Source organism: Tripterygium wilfordii, chromosome 13 (assembly GCF_013401445.1).
Source record: "Tripterygium wilfordii isolate XIE 37 chromosome 13, ASM1340144v1, whole genome shotgun sequence".
Classification (NCBI taxonomy): Eukaryota; Viridiplantae; Streptophyta; class Magnoliopsida; order Celastrales; family Celastraceae; genus Tripterygium; species Tripterygium wilfordii.
The window spans coordinates 1,347,764-1,368,541 of NC_052244.1; the positions used below are offsets into that span (position 1 = coordinate 1,347,764).

The 20,778-nt window shown below is 38.1% G+C and overlaps 2 protein-coding genes and 2 pseudogenes across 3 annotated transcripts; 2 read left to right on the forward strand and 2 right to left on the reverse strand.

Moving 5' to 3' along the window:
- Positions 1 to 790: 790 nt before the first annotated feature.
- Positions 791 to 7,012, reverse strand: LOC120013897 (annotated as a pseudogene).
- Positions 7,013 to 7,128: 116 nt separating this feature from the next.
- On the reverse strand, positions 7,129 to 10,836 carry LOC120013894 (transcriptional adapter ADA2b-like). Of its 2 annotated transcripts, none has more exons than XM_038865870.1 (12): positions 10,456 to 10,836; positions 9,915 to 9,970; positions 9,553 to 9,731; positions 9,352 to 9,417; positions 9,104 to 9,229; positions 8,936 to 9,011; positions 8,682 to 8,742; positions 8,546 to 8,604; positions 8,230 to 8,452; positions 7,942 to 8,152; positions 7,551 to 7,820; positions 7,129 to 7,450 (listed from the first exon to the last, which is right to left on the reverse strand). In XM_038865870.1, exons 1-12 carry the CDS (start codon positions 10,503 to 10,505, stop codon positions 7,259 to 7,261), a joined length of 1,569 nt encoding a protein of 522 aa, XP_038721798.1. In that variant the 5' UTR covers positions 10,506 to 10,836; the 3' UTR covers positions 7,129 to 7,258. The 2 variants fall into 2 exon arrangements, with proteins under 2 accessions (XP_038721798.1, XP_038721797.1); XM_038865869.1 differs by having other exon boundaries at positions 8,230 to 8,604; positions 10,456 to 10,552; positions 10,723 to 10,799.
- Positions 10,837 to 13,338: 2,502 nt separating this feature from the next.
- On the forward strand, positions 13,339 to 15,137 carry LOC120013416. The gene is made up of 2 exons (XM_038865217.1): positions 13,339 to 13,644; positions 14,432 to 15,137. Exon 2 carries the CDS (start codon positions 14,480 to 14,482, stop codon positions 14,888 to 14,890), a length of 411 nt encoding a protein of 136 aa, XP_038721145.1. The 5' UTR covers positions 13,339 to 13,644; positions 14,432 to 14,479; the 3' UTR covers positions 14,891 to 15,137.
- Positions 15,138 to 16,449: 1,312 nt separating this feature from the next.
- Positions 16,450 to 20,323, forward strand: LOC120012167 (annotated as a pseudogene).
- Positions 20,324 to 20,778: the final 455 nt, after the last annotated feature.

The window sequence follows — 20,778 nt, forward strand, 5'->3', positions numbered from 1 at the left end:
CAAGTGGCCGATAACATTTATTTATACATTTTTTTCTCTGCAAAGGAAGGGAGGCGGCTTAGGAAACATGAGTAGGTGGCATTAGCATCATCAGTTGACAAAGTATTAGGTTTTGTTTCATTCAAAAAACATGAAAACAAACAAGAATCTTATTTCACATTTGCGGATTTGCCCACTGCATCAAAAAATAAAAATAAAAAAAAATAAATAAATAAATAAATATATATATATATATATATATATATATATATGAATGTATGTGTGAGTGTGTGAGTGATGATAAGAGCAATGGTACAGACACCATGTATGACCCTCATTTTTACATTCAATCTTATGTGACATGCGATATAGTTATTGACTATAAAAATATGAGTACAATCCTTTTAAAATCCAACATTTTACATTGATTGAGAGTAAAATAAGAGTCATAAATTGGGTCTCAAATATTTTTTAAAATATTGCATAATTTGCCTCATTAATATTCAAAAAGATTATTCCCAGAATCTTCAAATCCTGTTAAGTCGTACTCTGAGAGCAGGTTTAAGACAAATTACTGGGGAGTTGAACAAGATTCTCCAACAACCCATTCTTCTTGGTTGCTTTCGGCCGTCCGCAGCTTAGAGAGATCTTAAAAAAGAATAACTCCATACTATTAAAATTATATATGGCCGCCTCTTCTATTTCATTTATTTATTTATTTTGGGTAGCAGGAGAAATTTTTTTTTTTAAAAAAAATTCATTCAAACCTCACTCCAAAATAAGCAAATGTCATGTATGATACAAGAGCATCTTGATCAGAAAAAATACTGTAATAAATAAACAATTCCTCCGCACAAGACTTCCGCAGTAGTCGGAGTCGAGAATAAGTAAGATATATGCAAGCCCTAGTTTTCATGATATGTAGAGAGGTTGTTTTCATGAATTGAAACTGTGATCTTTAGATTGTATCCCGCAACTCTATCACTTGGGAACATGTTCACCTATAAAAGATAAATAACTCTCGTGCACAAAGTTATTGCAATGGACGGAGTCCGGAACAAACAGGATATACGCAAACCTTACATTCGCATAATATGTGGATAGACTGTTTTCAAGAATTGAACCCGTAACCCTTAAATTGTACCCCCTAACTTTACCATTAGGATTTAGGACAAGCTAAAAGCCAACCGACATATAGACATATAGACATATAGTAACCAAACCATCCTCCAACATACTGTTCACCCTATAAGAAAGCACAAGAGTTCACTCTCAAAACATTTACACCCTCTATCTGTTCCCCTATTCTAAGAACACCTCTATTTCAATTTCATGTGTATCAAATTCAACCCTAACAACCAAGTCACATGTATGATACAACCGAATTGGTGATCTATACCCTATAACTAATCTTATTTTGTGTGTGTGTGTGTGTGTGTGTATGATGTAGATAAAGGTTCAGACAGCACAAGTCATACAATTACAGGATTTGGGTACAAAAGCACAAACCCCATAAGGCTTGTTGGGAAGCTGGCAGTCGATTGCAAAGCAGCAAGGCATGGTGGCACAGGTGGTGGTGGCACCAGTACCAGCACAGCACTTGCAAACCAAGCAGAGCTGATAAGGCGCAAGTCGTCGCCGCTGTTGAGTATCATCAGCTTTGGCCTCAATTACTCTGTACTCTATTGGATCTATAGGCTGGAATTTACCTGCTGATGATGTCTCTATTGGCATAAGCTCAACTGCACGAACTTGACCTGCTACAGCCTACCGGCAATCAGATCAACATATAATAACACTAGAAATCCAAAATAAACTGTTATTACATAGAAATCAACTCACCTGGAATAATAATTAGGATTAGTGATAATAGTAACTTCAGGACATGGCCAATTGTAGAATTATCCATGGCATATGTACCAACAAACCTCTTCATAGTTCATACACAGATGGGAAAGAAAGCTAAGCAGAGCTGGACTTAGAGAATTTGTGTGGTGGAAGGCAGAGCTGGAAAGATTAGTTTGTTAGAAGTGGGTCAGGAAAGATTCTTTGGTCTATGCCCAGACATTGATGGAGACACAACAGGGAGAGAGAAAACCGACTCCTGCGTCAAACTCAAATCAGTCAACATTATAACAAAGGACGTATATCAGCTTCATGGAAGCAAGCACAGATAATTATTTAACTTTATCCATGTACATTGTAGAAGCTCCTATGGAGTTCAACAGCTCCAAAGGCTGAGCAATTTGCTTTTCCAGTCTCAACAGCGCCCAAGACTTAAGTTAGAAAATCCAAGAATAACAAAGTCAGAAAGAAAATTTACCTATTCAAGTCTAAACAAAAATTGACTCCATTCTGGCGCTATAAGTCCTTAAGTGAGCTGAACTTATGGAGGGTTGCAATCCACCGGAGTGCAGGGTAGATGTTTGCACCTCAGCAGCCAGTGAATCATTTAGAACTAAGTGAAGAACACAGAGTTTTCACGACAAAGTTGACACAAGCGCCATGTCAAAAAGGCAATATCAACAATGGGATCAGGATCACCTTGCCAATGCATACATTAGGTACAAAGAAGCAAATGCACCCCACGGCTTCACAAGTTTTATCATCGTGAAGGGGTTGGCGATGAGGCAAACCAAACAAGTATACATGTGAACTGAAACTTTTCATCTAACTCTTGATGTAGCACGAAATGCAGGACCACCAGGGGAACAATTTGGACCAGGAGACTGGCAACTAGCAATAGGGCCAACATTGTTGGGAAACCTCCTATGCATCCGATAATTAGGCATTCCTCCTGCTGCATAAGAACCTCTTACACCTGTTAAGGTTGATGCCATTGATGACAATGAGACTTCACCATTTTTGCACTGTAGAGGTTCTGAAGTGTACATCACTCATTAGACGCCTCGCTTTAGGTTTCTGGTTCAGACGGTAGTATGCCAAGCTGCAAGCTTTTTGGGCAGCTCTTACTGAGTACTCATTCTCCAATCTAGGGTCAATTATTTGCAGCATTTTTCTCTTGTCATTCAATTTAGGACGGACCCAATCCACCAAGCTTTGCTCCTTACTTGGCCTGGTCTTGTCAACAGATTTCCTCCCAGTCAAAAGCTCTAGAATAACAACTCCGAAACTGTATACATCAGTCATCACTCCTTGCGGTTAAGTGGCCAGCATTTCAGACATCTCATTCAGAACACATGACATGCAAGTAAATACTATTCTTACTCCCGCATAAACGAAATCATATTTTTTTCCACATCATGGCTACTGACACAGGCAAACATGAGGTGCAATGGAAGAGTTGCAATGGTGTAATATGAATTCAATTCCTAGAAACAATCTCCACATATCATGTGAGGTTAAGATCTACGTACGTCTTGCATGTCCTTGATCCGCCCACTGCGGGAATCTTGCACATCAGCATTGTTTTCCTTTTTTTAGCCTATCATTGCTATTGATATATTAACGGCTTAAGCCTCATCATACTAATAACATGACTAACCCAACCTTGGCATGCTCATATGCAAAGAGATTGATAATTTGATATCACATTATGATTCTCAGTTAATAGTTCCTCCTTTCTCATATTTTCGTTCCCGTCTCATTCAAATGGAAAATTGCCAATCATAGCAATTTGCATCTCATTTTTCAGATTGAATTTCACATATCGTTGTTGAAATTGGGCAGACAAGTTCCTAGATTTTCCTTAAGTAGTAATAATGCGATTAGATCGGGCATGGATCTAATAAGACGAACGACTTGAACTATTTGGATAGTGAACTTCAGAAATTGAACTCCAGATGTACTATCATACTTAAAGAGCAGAATTCCATATCAAGGTTACAGGCTTACAGCTACTATGGTGGGCTTGACATAGTGGTACATGGTAAGCTCCCAATTTTCACAAGGTTCCTACATACGACTAGATCTAATAATAACCCCACTAAATTCCTTATACCTTGCTCTCAGACTGCCCTAGAGAGTGATGTTTTTTCTCCAAATGTATGAAAACCTACAACAGTTTCTTCCTACTCGGATCAAGCTTCCAATCAAAGAAATATAATATATTCCTCAATAACTGCAGGATGAAAAAGGTTTGATAAACCAAACATTTCGGACATATCTAGTGGCCATACCAGTCATTACATATTCAGGGGCAGCATAGTCATAGGTACTCATAACTCTAGTTGAGACATGGGTCTCGTCACCCAGTGGTCCAGCTTTTGCAAGCCCAAAATCAGAAAGCTTGGCTGTATAATCATGATGAGTTAAAGGCAATAAACGTTAGTTCACGGGAATGAATTATTTTCATATCAATAGGCATGTCAGAGAAGATTCTTATACAATGAGATAGGAAAACCCCACTTACAGAGTCCAGCAAAATATTAGAGGTTTTGAAGTCCCAAAATATAACAGGCCTTTCAGCATTATGAAGGAAAGCAAGCCCTTTGGCAGCTCCAAGTGCAATCATCATTCTTGTGCCCCAAGATAAAAACACATCAACTTAAGTTAACAAAAATATTACCACAAACTAACTGATAAACATAACTTTATAAAATGTCTTCAATAAGCAATATGTTCTAGTATATCATAAAAAATTCTGATCTAATATGTTGTAGCATTACATGGCATTCTAGACCATTTTTATTGAATAATGTAGTCATGATGTAGCATAGTCAGATTATTGCAGAAACTTGAAAAGCAAAGTTGAAATGGAATTGTAACTATTTGAGAGAGATCACAAGAGGTGAATTATAGTTAATATTTAATAATTAGCAACGAAGGCCAGAAATAACCCAGCGCCATATTTGGCTCAATATATCTCATTAAATTTAAATGAGAAAAGGTCCCTGATGCACAGAGGTTTCTACTTGAACAGAGATCAAAAGATAGGTAACCCAGAAGAAACCCTTTCCTGGCACTTTCTCCAGTTCAACTCACTTCTGACTTGCTCATGATATGAGATGGGATGCTCACTAATCGACTGCTTCTCTAGTTCTCTTGAGATTCGAAGAATACAGAAATGCATTAGTCTTAACATGAATTTAAAATATGAGTACATCTGCATTGTAGGATCACTCGGCTGTCCATATGCTACAAGTTTGACATATCACATTTCAGTTTAAAAAATCTCTTTTTACATTCAATTGCACCAATTGTCATACAGAAACAATTAACGCTCAGTTTCCTTGTGCAATAATAATCAATTATTTGACAAGGCACTGACAGATACAGTGGATAGTCTCATGGTACTATGGTAGGCAGACCTTTACATAAGTTGCAATAACAATAGGTATAACTTCATCGGATTCCAACATAAAAGAGGAGTAAAGTTAGAGAGATGTGAGTGTATCAAAGATAAAAGATTTGCCACAAAACATCATCTGGTATGACATGCTGCCCAAAAAGAACGGAAAAAACAGAATGGCTTACATTCTATTCCTAGAACCATAATTTTGAGTGGGCTTAGTTAGTGATGGCGATTGCCTGCAGACAGAAACTACACTAATCACAAAATTTTCTCAACATTCAACAAAGGGTTTCAGGCTTATGAGGGAAAAAAAAGTGGCAGATAGAAGCACAAGCAGTTTTCAATAGAAGTATAATGCATATGTAAATGCAATGCAGTGGGAATAAAGATACATTACATACTTCGAAACAAGTGATTCTCAAGGCTTCCGCAAAACATGAATTCGTAAACAAGTAACCTGTGGTCCTCCTCACAACAATATCCAATCAACTTAACCAGATTAAGATGGCGAAGCTGGCCAAGAAAGTTGACCTCCGTCTGGGAACGTCAAATACAAAGAGAACATGTTAGGAAGCAGTATACAACACTTCTAAGGTGAAACGGAAGAAAACAAGCAGCAAAGGCTCACATACAAGCCATTCACGGTGGCCCTGAAGGCCTTCCTTGTTGAGAACCTTGACAGCAACAGGGTAGAGATTTGAGGCCAACCCTCACATTCGCGTCAATGTAGCCTTTGTAAACAGTTCCAAATCCACCTTCGCCGAGAACGTAATCGGAGAGGAAGCTCTTGGTGATTGTCTCCAGCTCGTACAAACTGAAGGCAATAACATGAGTATAAAGTACCGCATTCTTACTAGCGTCCTCGAATTTACGAGGCGTAGAAGGATCGCTCAGATCTGAGACGGAACGACTGTGCTTCTTCTCAGACGACGGATTTCCAGCTTTAGCAGGCAATGGTGATATCATATTCAGCTGTTGAACTGCCAATAGATGCATTTCAAATCATCACTACTCTACTCCATAACTGAATCTACTGAAACATAAGAAACTCAAATTGCATTTGAAAAAGTACACTAGAAGTTTAGATCTAACAAACCTTGAGCATTGGAGACAATGGCGGATTCCTCTCTAGTACCACAAGTGCCCATCTCGATCAATGTGCGTTGATGTGGTTGTGGTTGTAGCTGGTGGTACTGGTTCGTGTATGGCAATCCTGAAAACGCAGAGTTTCATTCTTCGTAACCTGCCTTCCCCCTTCGGCCATTCCGTATCAGGGATTAATGTACGTGATTACTGGAATTTTTCTCAGTAAAAAACTAAACAACACGACACAATTCATGTTACAGAAATATGAGGATAAAAACCCTAGAATTGCTAATTTTCAACTCTCTCGCTCCTTCGCGTATTGGGCAGTTGATGCTCTCTTCTGTTCTTCTTTCTCTTTGATCGATATCCTCTGCTTTAACACACGAGCGCAGAACCAGTTACTCATATTTTCCACGAACAGGTGGGACCCGGTAGTCACGAACGGTCCTGCACAAGAGAGAGAAGGGGGAATGAAATTTAATCCGCCAAGATTGTCCACGTATACATAAATCCGGCCCAGCCCAGTAAATGACTGTTTTAAAAAGATTTTTTATTCATAGACTGGGCTCGGGTTTGGACCGAGCTTTGCATGTTAGACTTTGGTTTGGAGTAGCCCATCGAGCTTGGCCCAATATTTTTTTAAGGCCTCACACTATCGGCAAGCCCTTGGGATCAAAAGAGTTTCAAGCCCGGCCCGGCCATGATTGTGTCTTTCTTCTCTTCTCTTCTCCTCTTTCCTTCTAAATCTTGAATATTGATGGCGTAGGAGAACACTGATTTATCAATTTCCATATGGAAGGAGACGAGAATAAGATAAAACTATTCACTGATTTATAAATTTCTGAACGGGAGCAGAGAAGAACAAGATAAGAAGAAAAAAAAGCTAGTACATAGTTCAAAATAAATATTTGATAATTTTCTTTTTTCATGGAAATGGAATCAAGGCTGAGAAATGCCTTTCTTCACAAGCATGTCATAAACCTTATCCACCTTGCTTGGATCGAGCTGGAAGAGAGGATGAGCATCAGATTTCTTCGTAATATTCCCGTTCAGGATTTCCCTCGCCATGGCCTCCTGCATCTTCAGATAGGCAGGTGGAGCTAACCTTATCTCGTTGCAGAGCCTTTTGTCCTGTAAAAATGAAGTGGCCACATCCGATTAGTATATAGGGATGAATCGGAGGAGCGAATATGTTGGTGAGTAAAATGTAAATTGAGGGTCGAATGCTTACAGCTTCAGACAGCAAAAATGTGTTGTAAAATGATGTCATATCGAATTCATTAACACGGCTTGTTGACGCCGGCCCAGCTGGTTTTGTTGGATGGGAATCCCTGCTGGCAGACTCAGAAGCTGATAAGGCGTTAGGACCTCCCTGACCGCCTGTCCCGGCAGATGCAGAGTCTCTGGCTTTTCGAGAAGCCTCTTCAGCTTCTCTTCTCCTTTTCTGCTCCAGATATCTATCTGCCTCGGCTGATGTACGACACCCAGCAGCCTGTGCTTCCTGCATATATTTAACATAGTTTTAAGTCACATTTATGCAAGTGCAGAAGCAAGGGTAAGTTCAACCCTGATAAGAACAAAGACTCTTCACGTATCTGTGCCATGCAAGGGAAAAATCATACCTTGAGCTCTGCAATTCTTTTCTTAGTTCGATGCTCAGCTACAATACTCTGAAGCAGTTCGTCATGCTCTTCCTTGGTATGGAAGCGCATGTAGACATCATAACGCTTACATAAGGCCCTCTCTTCAGGAGACAAGCTTCTCTGGAAAGGACTCGGATATAGTAAGTTCCTTTCCAGAATAAAGTCCTTTCTACGTTGCCTCTCGTCAAGCCTGCCAATAACTTTATTTCAGCATAACGCAGAGAGAGAGAGAGAGAGAGAGAGGTATTGAAAGTATTGACAACCTACCTTCTTGAATATATATGCAGCACTCGTATCTTTAGTTCTCGTTCATCCTCAGTGTCAGTGTCTTTGAATTCCATGTCAGCAAGTAACTGCTCAGCATCATTATCATATTCAGTATCAAACTCCCGCCTTTTGGGGTTATAGCCACTTAGCTCAACCAAAGAGGGACCATCGTTCCGAGGAGTTATCGATTTCTTCCCCTTGGAACTCCTATCTGTTTGAAGATCTGCAAGGAAAAGCGTGATGATCATATTCATTGATATATGAAACTGTGGAAAAATCCATGGCAACCAGGAAGTCAAGAAAATATCCATTTCACCTGCAGTTGAGCTAGATGGCAAACGGCCAGAGGGACCAGTTGTAGGCACCTCCTCAGCTCTGAGTACAAAAACAAAATTGACATAACAAACAATAAAACTAGGATACTGCGACCAGGCAGAGAATGATATGCATACTTGACTCTTGAAGGAGAAAATGGAGATTCTTCCTTCACAGGCTCGCCAGGCATTGTTGATCCTGAGACATGAATTTCAATGGCAGAGGACAAAGAAATAAGAAAAACACACTAACCAATAAGTGAATCAATCGGGACCATTTGCTTACTGTCAAACAGAATTTGGCTTCTACTTCAGTAAATAATAAATTATAGTTATCACTATAATATAACTGGAACTAAACTTGGAGGACCGAAATAGATGTCGTCACAAACCTTTCTTATCATCCCCCTGTCCTTTAGCCATTGCAAGAAGTTCCTTTCTATTTTTCCCGACAACATGAGTCATGTCCTAAATAAAAGAAGAAAAATGACATTAAAAAGATAAAATATTTACGAGAACTCACAATAACAAGAATATTGATTTATTAAAAAAGTTCCCACCGGAAGAGGGAAGCAAGGGGAATTCAGATACACGGTGGAGTAGTGATCAATACACTGCTCTTTACTCTTTGTCCCCACATGCTCGGCAACTTCTGTCCAATTCCCCAAGCCATACATTTCAATTCCCTAAATCTCAGAAATTTCCACAGAAAGAGTGTACACAAGTTATCGTCTACTTCATAAACCAACTACTTATGAAACGGGATTTCAAGGGAAAAAGAAAACATAAACATAACAAAATAAAACACCTCTAGAAGCAGTATTTCATCATCGGCATTCCAGTCAGGGCAGATAAGCGGGAAAGATAAATTATCCTGTTAAAATGAGCACAAGTAAAAAGATATGAGCATAAGACATGGCTACAAGATATGAGCATAAGACATGGCTACAGGATCCACAGTCAGTAAAATATATAGAAACTAAGAGACTTGTTTATTGATGCTACTTACCATGACCCTGTAAGGGTGATTGCTTTTATGAGGGGTCACCTCAGCTCCAACAGAAAAGCACTCTACACATAGGTCAAAATCAGGGCACATAGCACACTTGATGCGGATTTTTCCCGTAATGTCTTTGTTGCAATAGTTGCAATGGTACAATGCCCTTTTCCCCTCACTCGTTCCCTGACCTGTCTCCAAACAAAACAATAAATAAATTAAAAAAATTCGAGACAGCAATTACACCTAAATGGTTTGCAGGCAATACGAAAAGGCCATCCATTTTCATTTATCAAATTACTGTAACATCATATAGGTGAAACCCCCCTATGCTCGTATCATAAAATGAAAGGTCTCTAAAGTTGATAAGTTACCTGATGATGAAGAGTCTGGGTTTTCTCCACTGGAAGCATTCTTCTTTCTCCTTGATCTGCACATCCAAAAACAAATACTCAATTGTTTACCATAAATGCAACTCAATTGGCAGAAGTATTAAGAACAGTCGAATTTTGCATCAAAACTTGCAATTGACAAACTTGGACTTGGATTCTGCATCAAAATTAGCATAGCCTGTAACTACAAGTTCCAGCTTGATCAAGCAATTGACATTACAACACAACCCAATGACACTCCTCGGAGGACCATATCTAGGTAAGTAAATGATATGATGAGCAAACAAAACCCTATATATTGGAATTTAGCCCCAACCCATTGGACATTATATCTGATCCCCATTAACTACTTACCCTGACTCCTATTAAACAGCTCAACACATTCAATTCTTCGTTTTAACTTGGAAATCAAATGATAACAGTTCAAATATGCAGGAAAAAATAAATAAATACCAAAAATTGATTCTTGAAAAGCCTGTAGAGTTTGAACGGGATTACAAATTCAGTAAAAATCAGAGCAAACCTTTGAGTTGGGTCCTCGTCTGAGTGAAAGTTTCCACGAGAACGGCCCATGGTTAAATTCTCAAACGACTTCCGAAGTTCTGCGAGGTCGGGAACACCTGCTTATCAAAATCAAAATGCTTGTCTGTGTGTTTGACACTTCGAATGCAATCAATTGTAAAACCCTAAATTATATGATTTTTCAGAAAAGAGACCGTATAAGGAAAGGGGCTTTTAGAGGAAAATTGAGAAATTGAATCCGGCCATTAATGAGCTTTTACTTCAAAACCTGAATTAGCCGAAATTTTTTTGCATTGTGGGAGAACTGTTGAATTGGGTTACTCAATCTGTAAAAAACTGCTAAACAAACAAGTCTGTTCCTGTGTTCTGCTCGATCTTCAATTTCCAGCGCAAATAATTTTTGGATTATTTTTTATTTGGCGAAAAGATCTGAATTAGCAGGTGGGCCAAGAAAAAAGTCAGGCCTCACTGGGCCAACATGTAAGCCTTTCTCTTAAGATTGGTGTTTGGTTGTCGGCCTGGCCCATAACAACATATAGATCTGGCCCAAGGATGGAGAAGATGCAGCAAGGTTGGAGAAGATGCAGCAAATAACATTAATCCTTAATGTGATTTCTTTTTTGATAAAAATAAATAAAAGAGACTAAGACCTTATTTTACAAACACCTATAGTATAAGCAAACAAATTCGACTTGATGTTATCATGAGGAGAAGCCTAAACGATTAGTGAATCACCAGAGTGTAATTCCAACTTTACAAGAAAATCGGCGTACATAAATTTTCTTTTCGCAAGGTATGATTATTGCAGACTGTCCATGAATTCTTAATGCAAAATTAAATTGATAATGGTTGATAATAGAAATCCAATATTGAAATTTGGTCTCTAATGCATCACTCCAAAGAATATAAGCAAAACTAACAAACCCCAAAGAAAAAAATTATTTATTCAATCGAACTTAATTCAAAACATAGAGACGTACCTTTTTTCTTTCTCATATCCCGACGATTCGTTTTTGATTTCGTTGACATAGATGATGAGAATGGAGGTATCGTCATTGACGCCATGGACGATTGTGTTGACGATAAAGCTTCATTACTTCCTACCAATCGTATTGAAGTAGGAGGATTTGTTGTCACCGTCGTCTGATTTACTCTCGAGATCCGATTACTATCTGATGATATCATTACCGGTGAATTTGTCGTCGGAACTATCGATTGGAGTGACATTGAAGTCTCGATTTCATCTATCGGCACCGGAGATTTGATCGGCTGCTGATCCATATCTCAACGATGAGGTGAAAATTGGGACTATATATATATATATATATACATCAAGAACAATCAGAAATGCTTGCTTTCTGATTGTATTGATTTTATATAGAACAGTGAAGTAGTGAACGTTATGCGTCGTTGTTTTTTTTTTCACAGATATACATTGACACGTTGGAAACGAATGCACGCATCATAATAAATTTGTTTCCATGTAAGAGAGAATACAAATATGATTTCTTTGCTTCAAATGTTAAATACCAATGGACAATCAAATACTTTATGTTTCAAGCTTTTGATTGCACTCATATATATAGACAAAATGTTATGTATCATTGTCTTTCTTCTGCGACCACAATGTATGGACCATGGACTCGGGAGATTATGAGTTGATGAACATTATTTGTATCCCGTTTTTTACTAAGTACACCCCACTCTAGTGTGTTTTTAAAGGGTTAATGGGGTGTACTTAGTAAAAAAGTGGTGCAAATAATGTTCATCTATGAGTTTGATTCTCACTATGAGCAATACTCTTATGACTATATGTTGAGTTTTTGCCCAATTTATTATATCGTCCGTTGAGAAACTTAAAAATAAAAAGGTCGGGGAGAAAGTAAAATACCAACCATTTAGAATGCGCGTCACAATAAATCTGTTTCCATGTAAGAGAATTTGGATGAGATTTGTTTGTTTCAAATGCCAAAAAATAATAATAAATCAAGCGTCAATTCGTAATTATATTTAATTTTATATTTTTCAATTTTTTTTTCTATATGATGTGCTCGAAGACACAACAAATCATATAAAAAGACAAAAACCTCAATTCTAGACTTCAAAGTTTTCTATAATATAATATAAAAATTAAACAATAAATTGATTAGATAATACAAAAGCATTACTATTATACCTTTTACATAAAGTCGAGGCCCATTACCCGTTGGTCCAGTTTAATCCAATGTTGAGCCTAGCAAAAGAGCCCGCTTGGCATAATAGTGTTTTTTTTTTATTACTTGAGAGGGGGATTCGAACCCCGATCATCAAGATGATATACACATCATCCTTACCACTCAATTAGTGGTTCAAGTGTCACTCGGCATAATAGTTATCTAATCATGAGTTATTTATGAAGAAATGAAAATATAAACACATATAGTGATATTTCGTGGAATAAATATTTCATTCCAAAAAATATTTTATATACATTCTAATCCATCATTATTATCATTATTCACAATACATATTATTGTAATGGTCATTCATTTACCATTCCAATTACTATTTTCATTCTCATTTACATTCCTTAGGTCAATCAAACATAACTTAATAGGATAGGAGATGGAGATGGTCATTCCGTACATGATTAATCTTTTGGAATCAACCAAACGTTGGATTGATAAAAAAAATGATGTAATAGTGGTTATCATTCCTTAGTCATAGATTGCTTTTTAAAATAAAGTAAATACTTTTATACTGTACTGTAAGTCTGTAATGGCCCTATTTACACTATTTATGCTATACTAATCTCACATGAAAACCCTAAATAATAATAAATAAATAACCGGCAAAAAATATATATAATTCAAGCCCATTTTCTCCTCTTTCTTTTTTTCGTTTGTAGTGATGTTCAGTTCTCTCTGCCTCCTCTTTGTCTAAGCTTCTCTCAAAGGTCATATTGCTTTGATTGTCTCTCTCTCTACTATAAAGCTTTTCTTGGACGCTGCTCCTGATTCACATCAGTTTTGATCTGGGGTTTTATAGTTCTTGTTTGGATCAGACTTTTGTTAGTTTTTGCTATTTAATTTTTGGAAGATTTCACAGAAGCAAAACCCATTTGTTTCTTTGCGTTGAGAGTGGAGACGGTTTAATGATCGGCATAATCAGGTTTCAAGAAGTGGGTTTTGTGTCAAGGATGCGCGTTGAGGTCAGCTTCATTTATCTCTGTCTCTTTTATGGAAACTATGTGATGGAAGGCTATGTATTATTCATGCAATGTTGTAGTTTTTTGAAGAAGTAAATGCTGCCATCAGCTGTGCATTTGTACAAAATACATCACTATTTGAATCTCAAAATTTTGTCTTTGTTTGGGACCTGAGAAAATCAGAAGTTTGATTTTGCTATAATTTATACATTTTTTGTTGGCTTATAGCAGGTGATTTTGATGATATATTTAGTTTGGGCATTATTTAAAGTGAATGCAAGACGGTTCTGGAAATCACTCTGTCACCTGTTTTGCTCTGGATTTTCTTTCTTATGTGCTGTTATTGTCCATGGAGAAGATCTTTTGGGGGTTTTTTTTTTCCCGGTTTTTGAGTTTCCTGCTACCCGTGCTTCTAATTTTGCCTTGGATACAATTATTTCATTTTTCAAGAATTGAGGAAGCAAAAGCTTTGAGAGGATAAACATAGTGAAAGAAAATATTGAATCTTGCAATTACATATTATATGGTTGCAGGGCAACCAATTAATGGGCTAGAGAAAGTATAGTCACAGAAAGTATTCGATTTGGTTGAATTCCCTTTTTTTTAGGTTGTTGATATGTACCGGCCCATTAAATTGGCTTTCCTTTCATATAGCTTCGTAACTTAATGTCACTTGGATCTTATCACTGGCATTGCATTAGTTTCTTCATATCATTTTTGGTTGGATAAACGGTTTCTATTGCGATTTCAGTTTCCATTCAGGCTTTTGAGTTCATCTCTTGTCTTGCAGCAATCTTTGTTAGGGCTTTGAAGTTCTCTTTCTAGGGATTTTTTAACTATGGTTAGAGGTAGAGGTAAAGGCAAGAAGCAAACGCTTATTGCTTCACATGAAGATACTGCAAGTGGCGAAGAAGAAAAGATTCCATCATACAGGAGGAGAGGAAGGCCACAAAAACCATTGAAGGATGATATTGAAGAAAGAGCTGAGAAGATGGGAGAAGATGGTGAAGATGCAAAAGATTCTATCACCACCAAAGATACGAAAAACCAGACTGCCATCGTGAATGGTAGGAAGAGAAAGAGTTCAGCACATGTCAAAGAAAATCTAGATACCGCTAAAGAGGAAACAGGTGTTGGAACAAAGTTGAGCACTGATGACTCAACAAAGACTGTCGGATTCAGGCAAAATGGAAGAAAGCGAAAAAACAAGCCTCGGAGGGCTGCTGAAGTCGGTTTTGAGTGTAAGTAAGGCTTTGTTTGCCTGTTGTGATGGTTTTCTCATTATGTTCCTTCTTGAACAGCTCATTAGTCTGGATTACTGCTTATTGGCTTAGGTATGGCTCCACATGCCTTCTGCTCTCAATTTTTCTTTTTTGATTCTCATTCTTATGAGCTGTATAATTTTGGGTCGGAGGCTGTGACACAGATTACACTGCTTATTCCTGTATGAAGTTATCGCCTTTTTGAGCTTATTCTTTTGTTTTTTGATACTGCAATATGTTATGAGTACAACTAGCAGAGTGATGCTCTATATATTCCTTATGTTTTTTACTACAAGAAATGCTCCTTCTTTAGATAGATTCTTTCCTTGTCTTACTATTTCTTTTTTCTTGAATACATACATGTAATTCATGCAGAAACATAGTAGTTTAGCACATTTTAAGAAATCCATCCTGTGTGTATCATAAAATAACATTATATGCAGTGAGATGAGATTAAGGACATTCTCAATAACAATAACATACAAAGGTGCAAATTGAATAAAGAGCTGAATTATGTCATGAAACTTAGTTCTGATTTTCCAATGCCATAATTTGGATTATTTACATTGAAACTCCTTTCCACACACCCCCCTCTCGGGTTATTGTATAGCACATTGCAGACTTAATCTTCCCTGCATCTCTAATAACGGCAGTAATTGCAGGAGTGGTGGCAACATTTGTACTAGTTTTGCAGCCCCTTTGTTTTTGTTCATTTTCTCAGAAACAGACCATAGTCATCTGTGATGTGATAATGAAAGTTGGGTGTATGACAAAATTATATTGGAATGTCTCTTGGCATCAATTCTAGGAGCAGGATGCTTGAGGAGCCTTGATTAATTTAATATTTGCGCTATGCAGGGGAGTCCATTTGCATTTAGTCCACAATCTCAATTGTGTAGATCCGGAAGGAACCCAATATAACTTTACTGAATGTCCCTTCCTAGGAAGACCAAATGTGTCAATATACATAGCCAGTTGAGACATTTGTGCATCTTTTTTTGGCAGTTTTGGGATGAACAGTTTGCTTCATCTTTGCTTTTGCTCTTGTTGCTCTTGGGGAAGTCATGCTCTTTTTGTTGGTATCTCATGTGACTTGGGATGGACTTGAAGTATAGCATTTGTATCTGCACTTAATATGATTCTGTTCAAAAAGCAAGCAGTAATCAGGCTTCCTTTTCATGCTCTGTTGCTTTCTCACAGGGTTAATTCTAAACTTCCAATGGGTTAATGAGAATCTTTTAAGACCCATCTCTCAACTCCTCTCAACGGAAAGCTTTTTTTTTTTCCCCCTCCATTTATGCTCTGTTTCGCATGCTGGTGTAAAGAGTAAAAAGAGAGAAACAGAGGATATTCTCTAGTTTGTTTGCTCTGGAAGGGAAATTATTGGTTGATAGGGAATTTCACTTAATTTCTACTTTACGGTATATAATAATTTATCTATTATACATCACACAGATTAGACTTGTGGAGACAAAAATACAGAGAGTACTGTCACAAGAACCAAAGAAGAAAGAATCAATCGCCTTTTATTTTATCTGTATAGCTACGCCAAACGAGAGAAGAAAAACAATCTTCCATTTCTCAACATCTGTGGAGAAGACTGGAGATCTTCTTCAACGACCAATTAACCAAATCAAGACGAAAGATGCACGGATGTAGCAGTCAGTCGTAGTAGTACAAGATTCTGCTTTTCAACAAGCAATGATGCCTTCCAACGTCAAACCAGTACCGATTACTTCCGGTATGGACACACACTCACAATCCACAAAAGAAAAAACTACTTTTTCTTTTTCTTTGCTTAACGAGCTTCCAAGTGAAAGTCCTCCAATTAACGAGGCAATAAATGTAAAATTTATATCTCCTCTGCGCCTTTTCTTTATTGTTTCTTGATAGATGTACAAAAGCGTGCCTTTTTCTCTATTATTTCTCGCTGGCATGGGCCATGGTTTAGACTGGTGTCAGGTTTCTGCCCTAGCCCTTCACTGATTTCTGTGGATCTCCCTCTCTCTATCCCTCCACTAAAAACCCATTTATTCTCTCTCCTAGACTCGCTCACAACATAGTAACAGTCGTCGCACTACGAGGAAAGTTGTACAGTGACCCACAACATCCTCATGAACGGGCTCTAGGTATCACGCATGGAAATGGGTTCGGGCTATATGACCGAGTCAGGAGGGTCATCCACCTCTTCGCCCTTGGACTCATCTACTGAGTCGCTGAATGGCTTGAAATTTGGTAAGAAAATCTATTTTGAGGATGCGGGCGCTGGGACTCCGTCCAAGACTGGAACCGGGTCGTCGTCGTCGGGTAACCTGGCTCGGAAAGGGAGGGGTGGTGGTGCAGTGCAAGGTGGGAAGCCACCGAGATGCCAGGTTGAGGGCTGTATGGTTGATCTCAGTGATGCTAAGGCTTACTATTCAAGGCATAAAGTCTGTGGAATGCACTCCAAATCTCCCAAGGTCATTGTTGCTGGACTTGAGAAGAGGTTCTGCCAGCAGTGTAGCAGGTAACTCTCTGTCCCTGTTAGAGTTCTAATTTTTCTTATGTTTCCTTTGGATTCTTTATTTGCAACCCGTAATTACTTCAAGGGTTTACTTATATTTCCTCTAATTTCCCTGTGGTTGTAGCATTTGTGTTATACTCTTCTATCAATAATTTTAACTTAGGTGACTCTTTATCTTATGTGCTTTGTGGCTGTAGTTGCTCTTATTAGTGCCTTAGCTGGTGTTCCCCTTTAGGAGAGCTGGTAGTTTTTGATGACTTACTTGCAGTGTTCAGGGCTAGGATTTGTTGAATAGCATGTCATTTGATTATTTTCATTACTAGAAACTTTTTTCCCTGGCCATTGTTTAACTATCTGGATAAGTTGTTTTATTTTTGGATGTTTGTTATGGGTCTAATTCTGGTGGACAATTTGTTTTTCATTATGAGGTAGGACGTTGATACGTTTGCGATCTGATTTGTCAAAACTTACTTCTTGTCTTATACCTTTTTTTTCTTGTAAGGGATAATTGTTTTGGGATTTCTAGTTGTGGCTGATGAATTAGAACACTATATAAATGAGCAAGAAGCTTAAATATTAACTTTCCTGATCTGATCACCATCAACTCTGTGGACCATTGTATTAATTTTAGAACATTCGTTCTTCTTGAAAGTTGAGCATGCATTCTATAGCTCAGTATCTAGTCCATCAGGGTGAATCTGCTGCTGGGCAGGTCACATTTGGAGGTTGTTTATGCTGAAAATGTCATGGTTGATTGCTTTTAAACGATATGATTTGAAATCCGTCCGCAATCTGCAATAAATTTTCGTCAGTCATAAAGTTCAGAACTTGGGGATAAAATGTCCAATTAGGGCGAACCTGTGACCTAATGGTAAAATTGTTTCACCGGCTCAGCGCGACCTAAAGGTCATAAAGTTCTTAACTTGCTATATGATTGTATGGTTTGTGCACTTGTAAATTTACAGTTGTTGTGTCAATATAATAAAATGTTGTTTACTGAGTTTTTTTTGATAGAAAATAATTTTACTGAGTTAAAGATGGAGGTTGTGATCTTAAGCCTTCATTATTTCTTTTTTACGAACAATCTAATTGTGTAATTTATTCTTATGTTTATTCTTTAAATTAAGTTTGGTGCACAAAAATATTCTACTGGAGGAGATATTAACTTCATTCCTTGCTTATATCATTTATTTCGTCGGGCTTGTTTGATTCTCATTTGTAACTTGTTCAGCTGTTTTTCTTGTTTGATAAATCATTTAAGGTCCGAGATTACTCTTTCAAGGTTAGCATCCATTGTTGACAGAAGTGAATGATTAAATGATATCTACATACTTCAATATGCTTGACTCATTCAATCGAAGTTTTCAATGTTGTGTAGTGATTTATTATTTATTTGGGAAATGTGATACATTAGAAAAGTTCTATGTTCTAGGTTTGAGTGTAAGGACTTTCATGTGCTTCAGTTGAAGGTTAACTAATGCAATTAACCCCCAATGGTTACAAAAGTATTAAACTTTAACCTGTCTGCCCTAGGCAATGTTGTTGTTGTTGTTGTTGTTGTTTCTTTTTCTTTTTTTTTTAAATGTTTTCTTCTGTCAAAATTAGTAGATTGTTTATCAAATGTGCAGATTTCATCTACTCCCAGAATTTGACCAAGGAAAACGAAGTTGCCGCAGGCGCCTAGCTGGACATAATGAGCGTCGTAGAAAGCCTCCACCTGGATCGTTATTGGCATCTCGTTATGGACGATTTTCTTCCTCCATCTTTGGTGGGTCATCATTCGTAATAATTTGTTCATTGTCATGGTTTTTTCATCGTCTACAATCAAATGTAACTCCTTTTGCCTTGTAGTTCTAATGAAATGTTATAATTTCCAGAGAACAGCAGCAGAGGTGGAGGCTTTCTCGTCGACTTCACTGCTTACCCAAGGCTTTCAGGTCGGGATATATGGCCAACCTCGAGATCTTCTGAGTCTGTACCTGGCAATCAAAGGGCTATCTCAGGAAGGTCCACTGCTCGTGCATGGCAGAACAACTCTCAGGATCCTCCACCCGACCTTCTCGTGCAAAGTTCAATGATGGAATCTGGGTTTTCCTCCCCTGGAATATCCAGCAGTGGATGCTTTAATGGAGTCTCTGACTCAAGCCGTGCTCTCTCTCTTCTGTCGAATCAACAATGGACTATCTCAGGAAGGTCCACTCCACATGCATGGCAGAACAGCTCTCAGGATCCTCCACTCAACCTTCTCTTGCAAAGTTCAGTAGTGGAAACTGGTTTTTCCTGTCCTGGAATATCCATTGGTGGATACTTTAATGGAGTTGCTGACTCAGGCTGTGCTCTCTCTCTTCTGTCAAATCAACAATGGGGCTCTAGGAACAGAGCTTCAGATATCAGTGTGAACAACTTGGTGAATGCTGAAGGTGCTGCACCCGTTGCTCAATCAACAACTGTTGTTGCAGCAGTTGATCCTTTCCCGAACTCCTCGTGGGGTTTCAAGACCAATGAAGGTAGCAGCTCGCACGAGATGTGCTCTGATCTGGGGTTGGGTCAAATTTCACAGGGTCTTAACAATTTCCAGGTGGTTCGCAGTTGTCTCAGCAGGGTAGGAGGCAATACATGAATCTTGAGGTTTCAAGGGCTTGCAACTCCCCTCAGCACATGCACCGGTCTCTCAAGGTGCCTCTAGTTATCACTAGCACCTTAGTTTTAAATAAACAAACTTGGAATGCAATTTCCAAGCAAACTTTGTGCATTTGTTTGTTGATTTTACCCAAAACAAAGCTGTTTGTGTTTGAGAGCTTTAAGATACTTCAGCGCAAGGGTTGGCCTTGCTCTGTTCTGTGTGTTTGATGAACTTTGCCTATGTTTTTTATCTCCTGTTTGTTTTAATCATCTGAATGCTTAAGTTTTTCTTGCATTTATGCTCATCTTAGTTAAAGCCTCTTCTTTCCTTCTATTCATCTCTGCTTCAATCTCCTCCCTCTTCCTCTTTTCACTATGTGGATTTTCTCTTCGTATCCCAACCAGGTCCGCCTTATCTCAAGCCCCACAGGCTCCGCTAGGCCAGAACCCTTCTTGCCAAGGGCTGAACCAGGAGTGTAACCCATTTGCTTTAGCAACTTGAAGCCAATGTTAGTTTCTGGAATCGGAGCCTCTGTCTTTGCTGAGGTCTGCACATCCTCTTCTTCTTGGAAGATTGAACCATTGGAGTTTTGCCATAATTATGATAATCATACTCTGCTCCGTTGCTGAAAACTTAATCATAAGAAAAACAAAAATTAAAATTTCATGGGTATCTTACTTCCAACAATTTTTACATACAATAATATAAATGAAAATTTTTCCGGGAAATTTTTTGACTTTCTCCGGGAG

Coding starts and splice junctions, on each gene's coding strand:
- LOC120013894 (XM_038865869.1), bottom strand. CDS start 10,505: ATGGGCCGTTCTCGTGGAAACTTTCACTCAGACGAGGACCCAACTCAA. Junction 9,418..9,552: donor ATCACCCTTACAGGGTCATG/GTAAGTAGCATC, acceptor TCATTTTAACAG/GATAATTTATCTTTCCCGCT. Junction 8,153..8,229: donor CTGCATATATATTCAAGAAG/GTAGGTTGTCAA, acceptor AGTTATTGGCAG/GCTTGACGAGAGGCAACGTA.
- LOC120013416 (XM_038865217.1), top strand. CDS start 14,480: ATGGTTAGAGGTAGAGGTAAAGGCAAGAAGCAAACGCTTATTGCTTCA.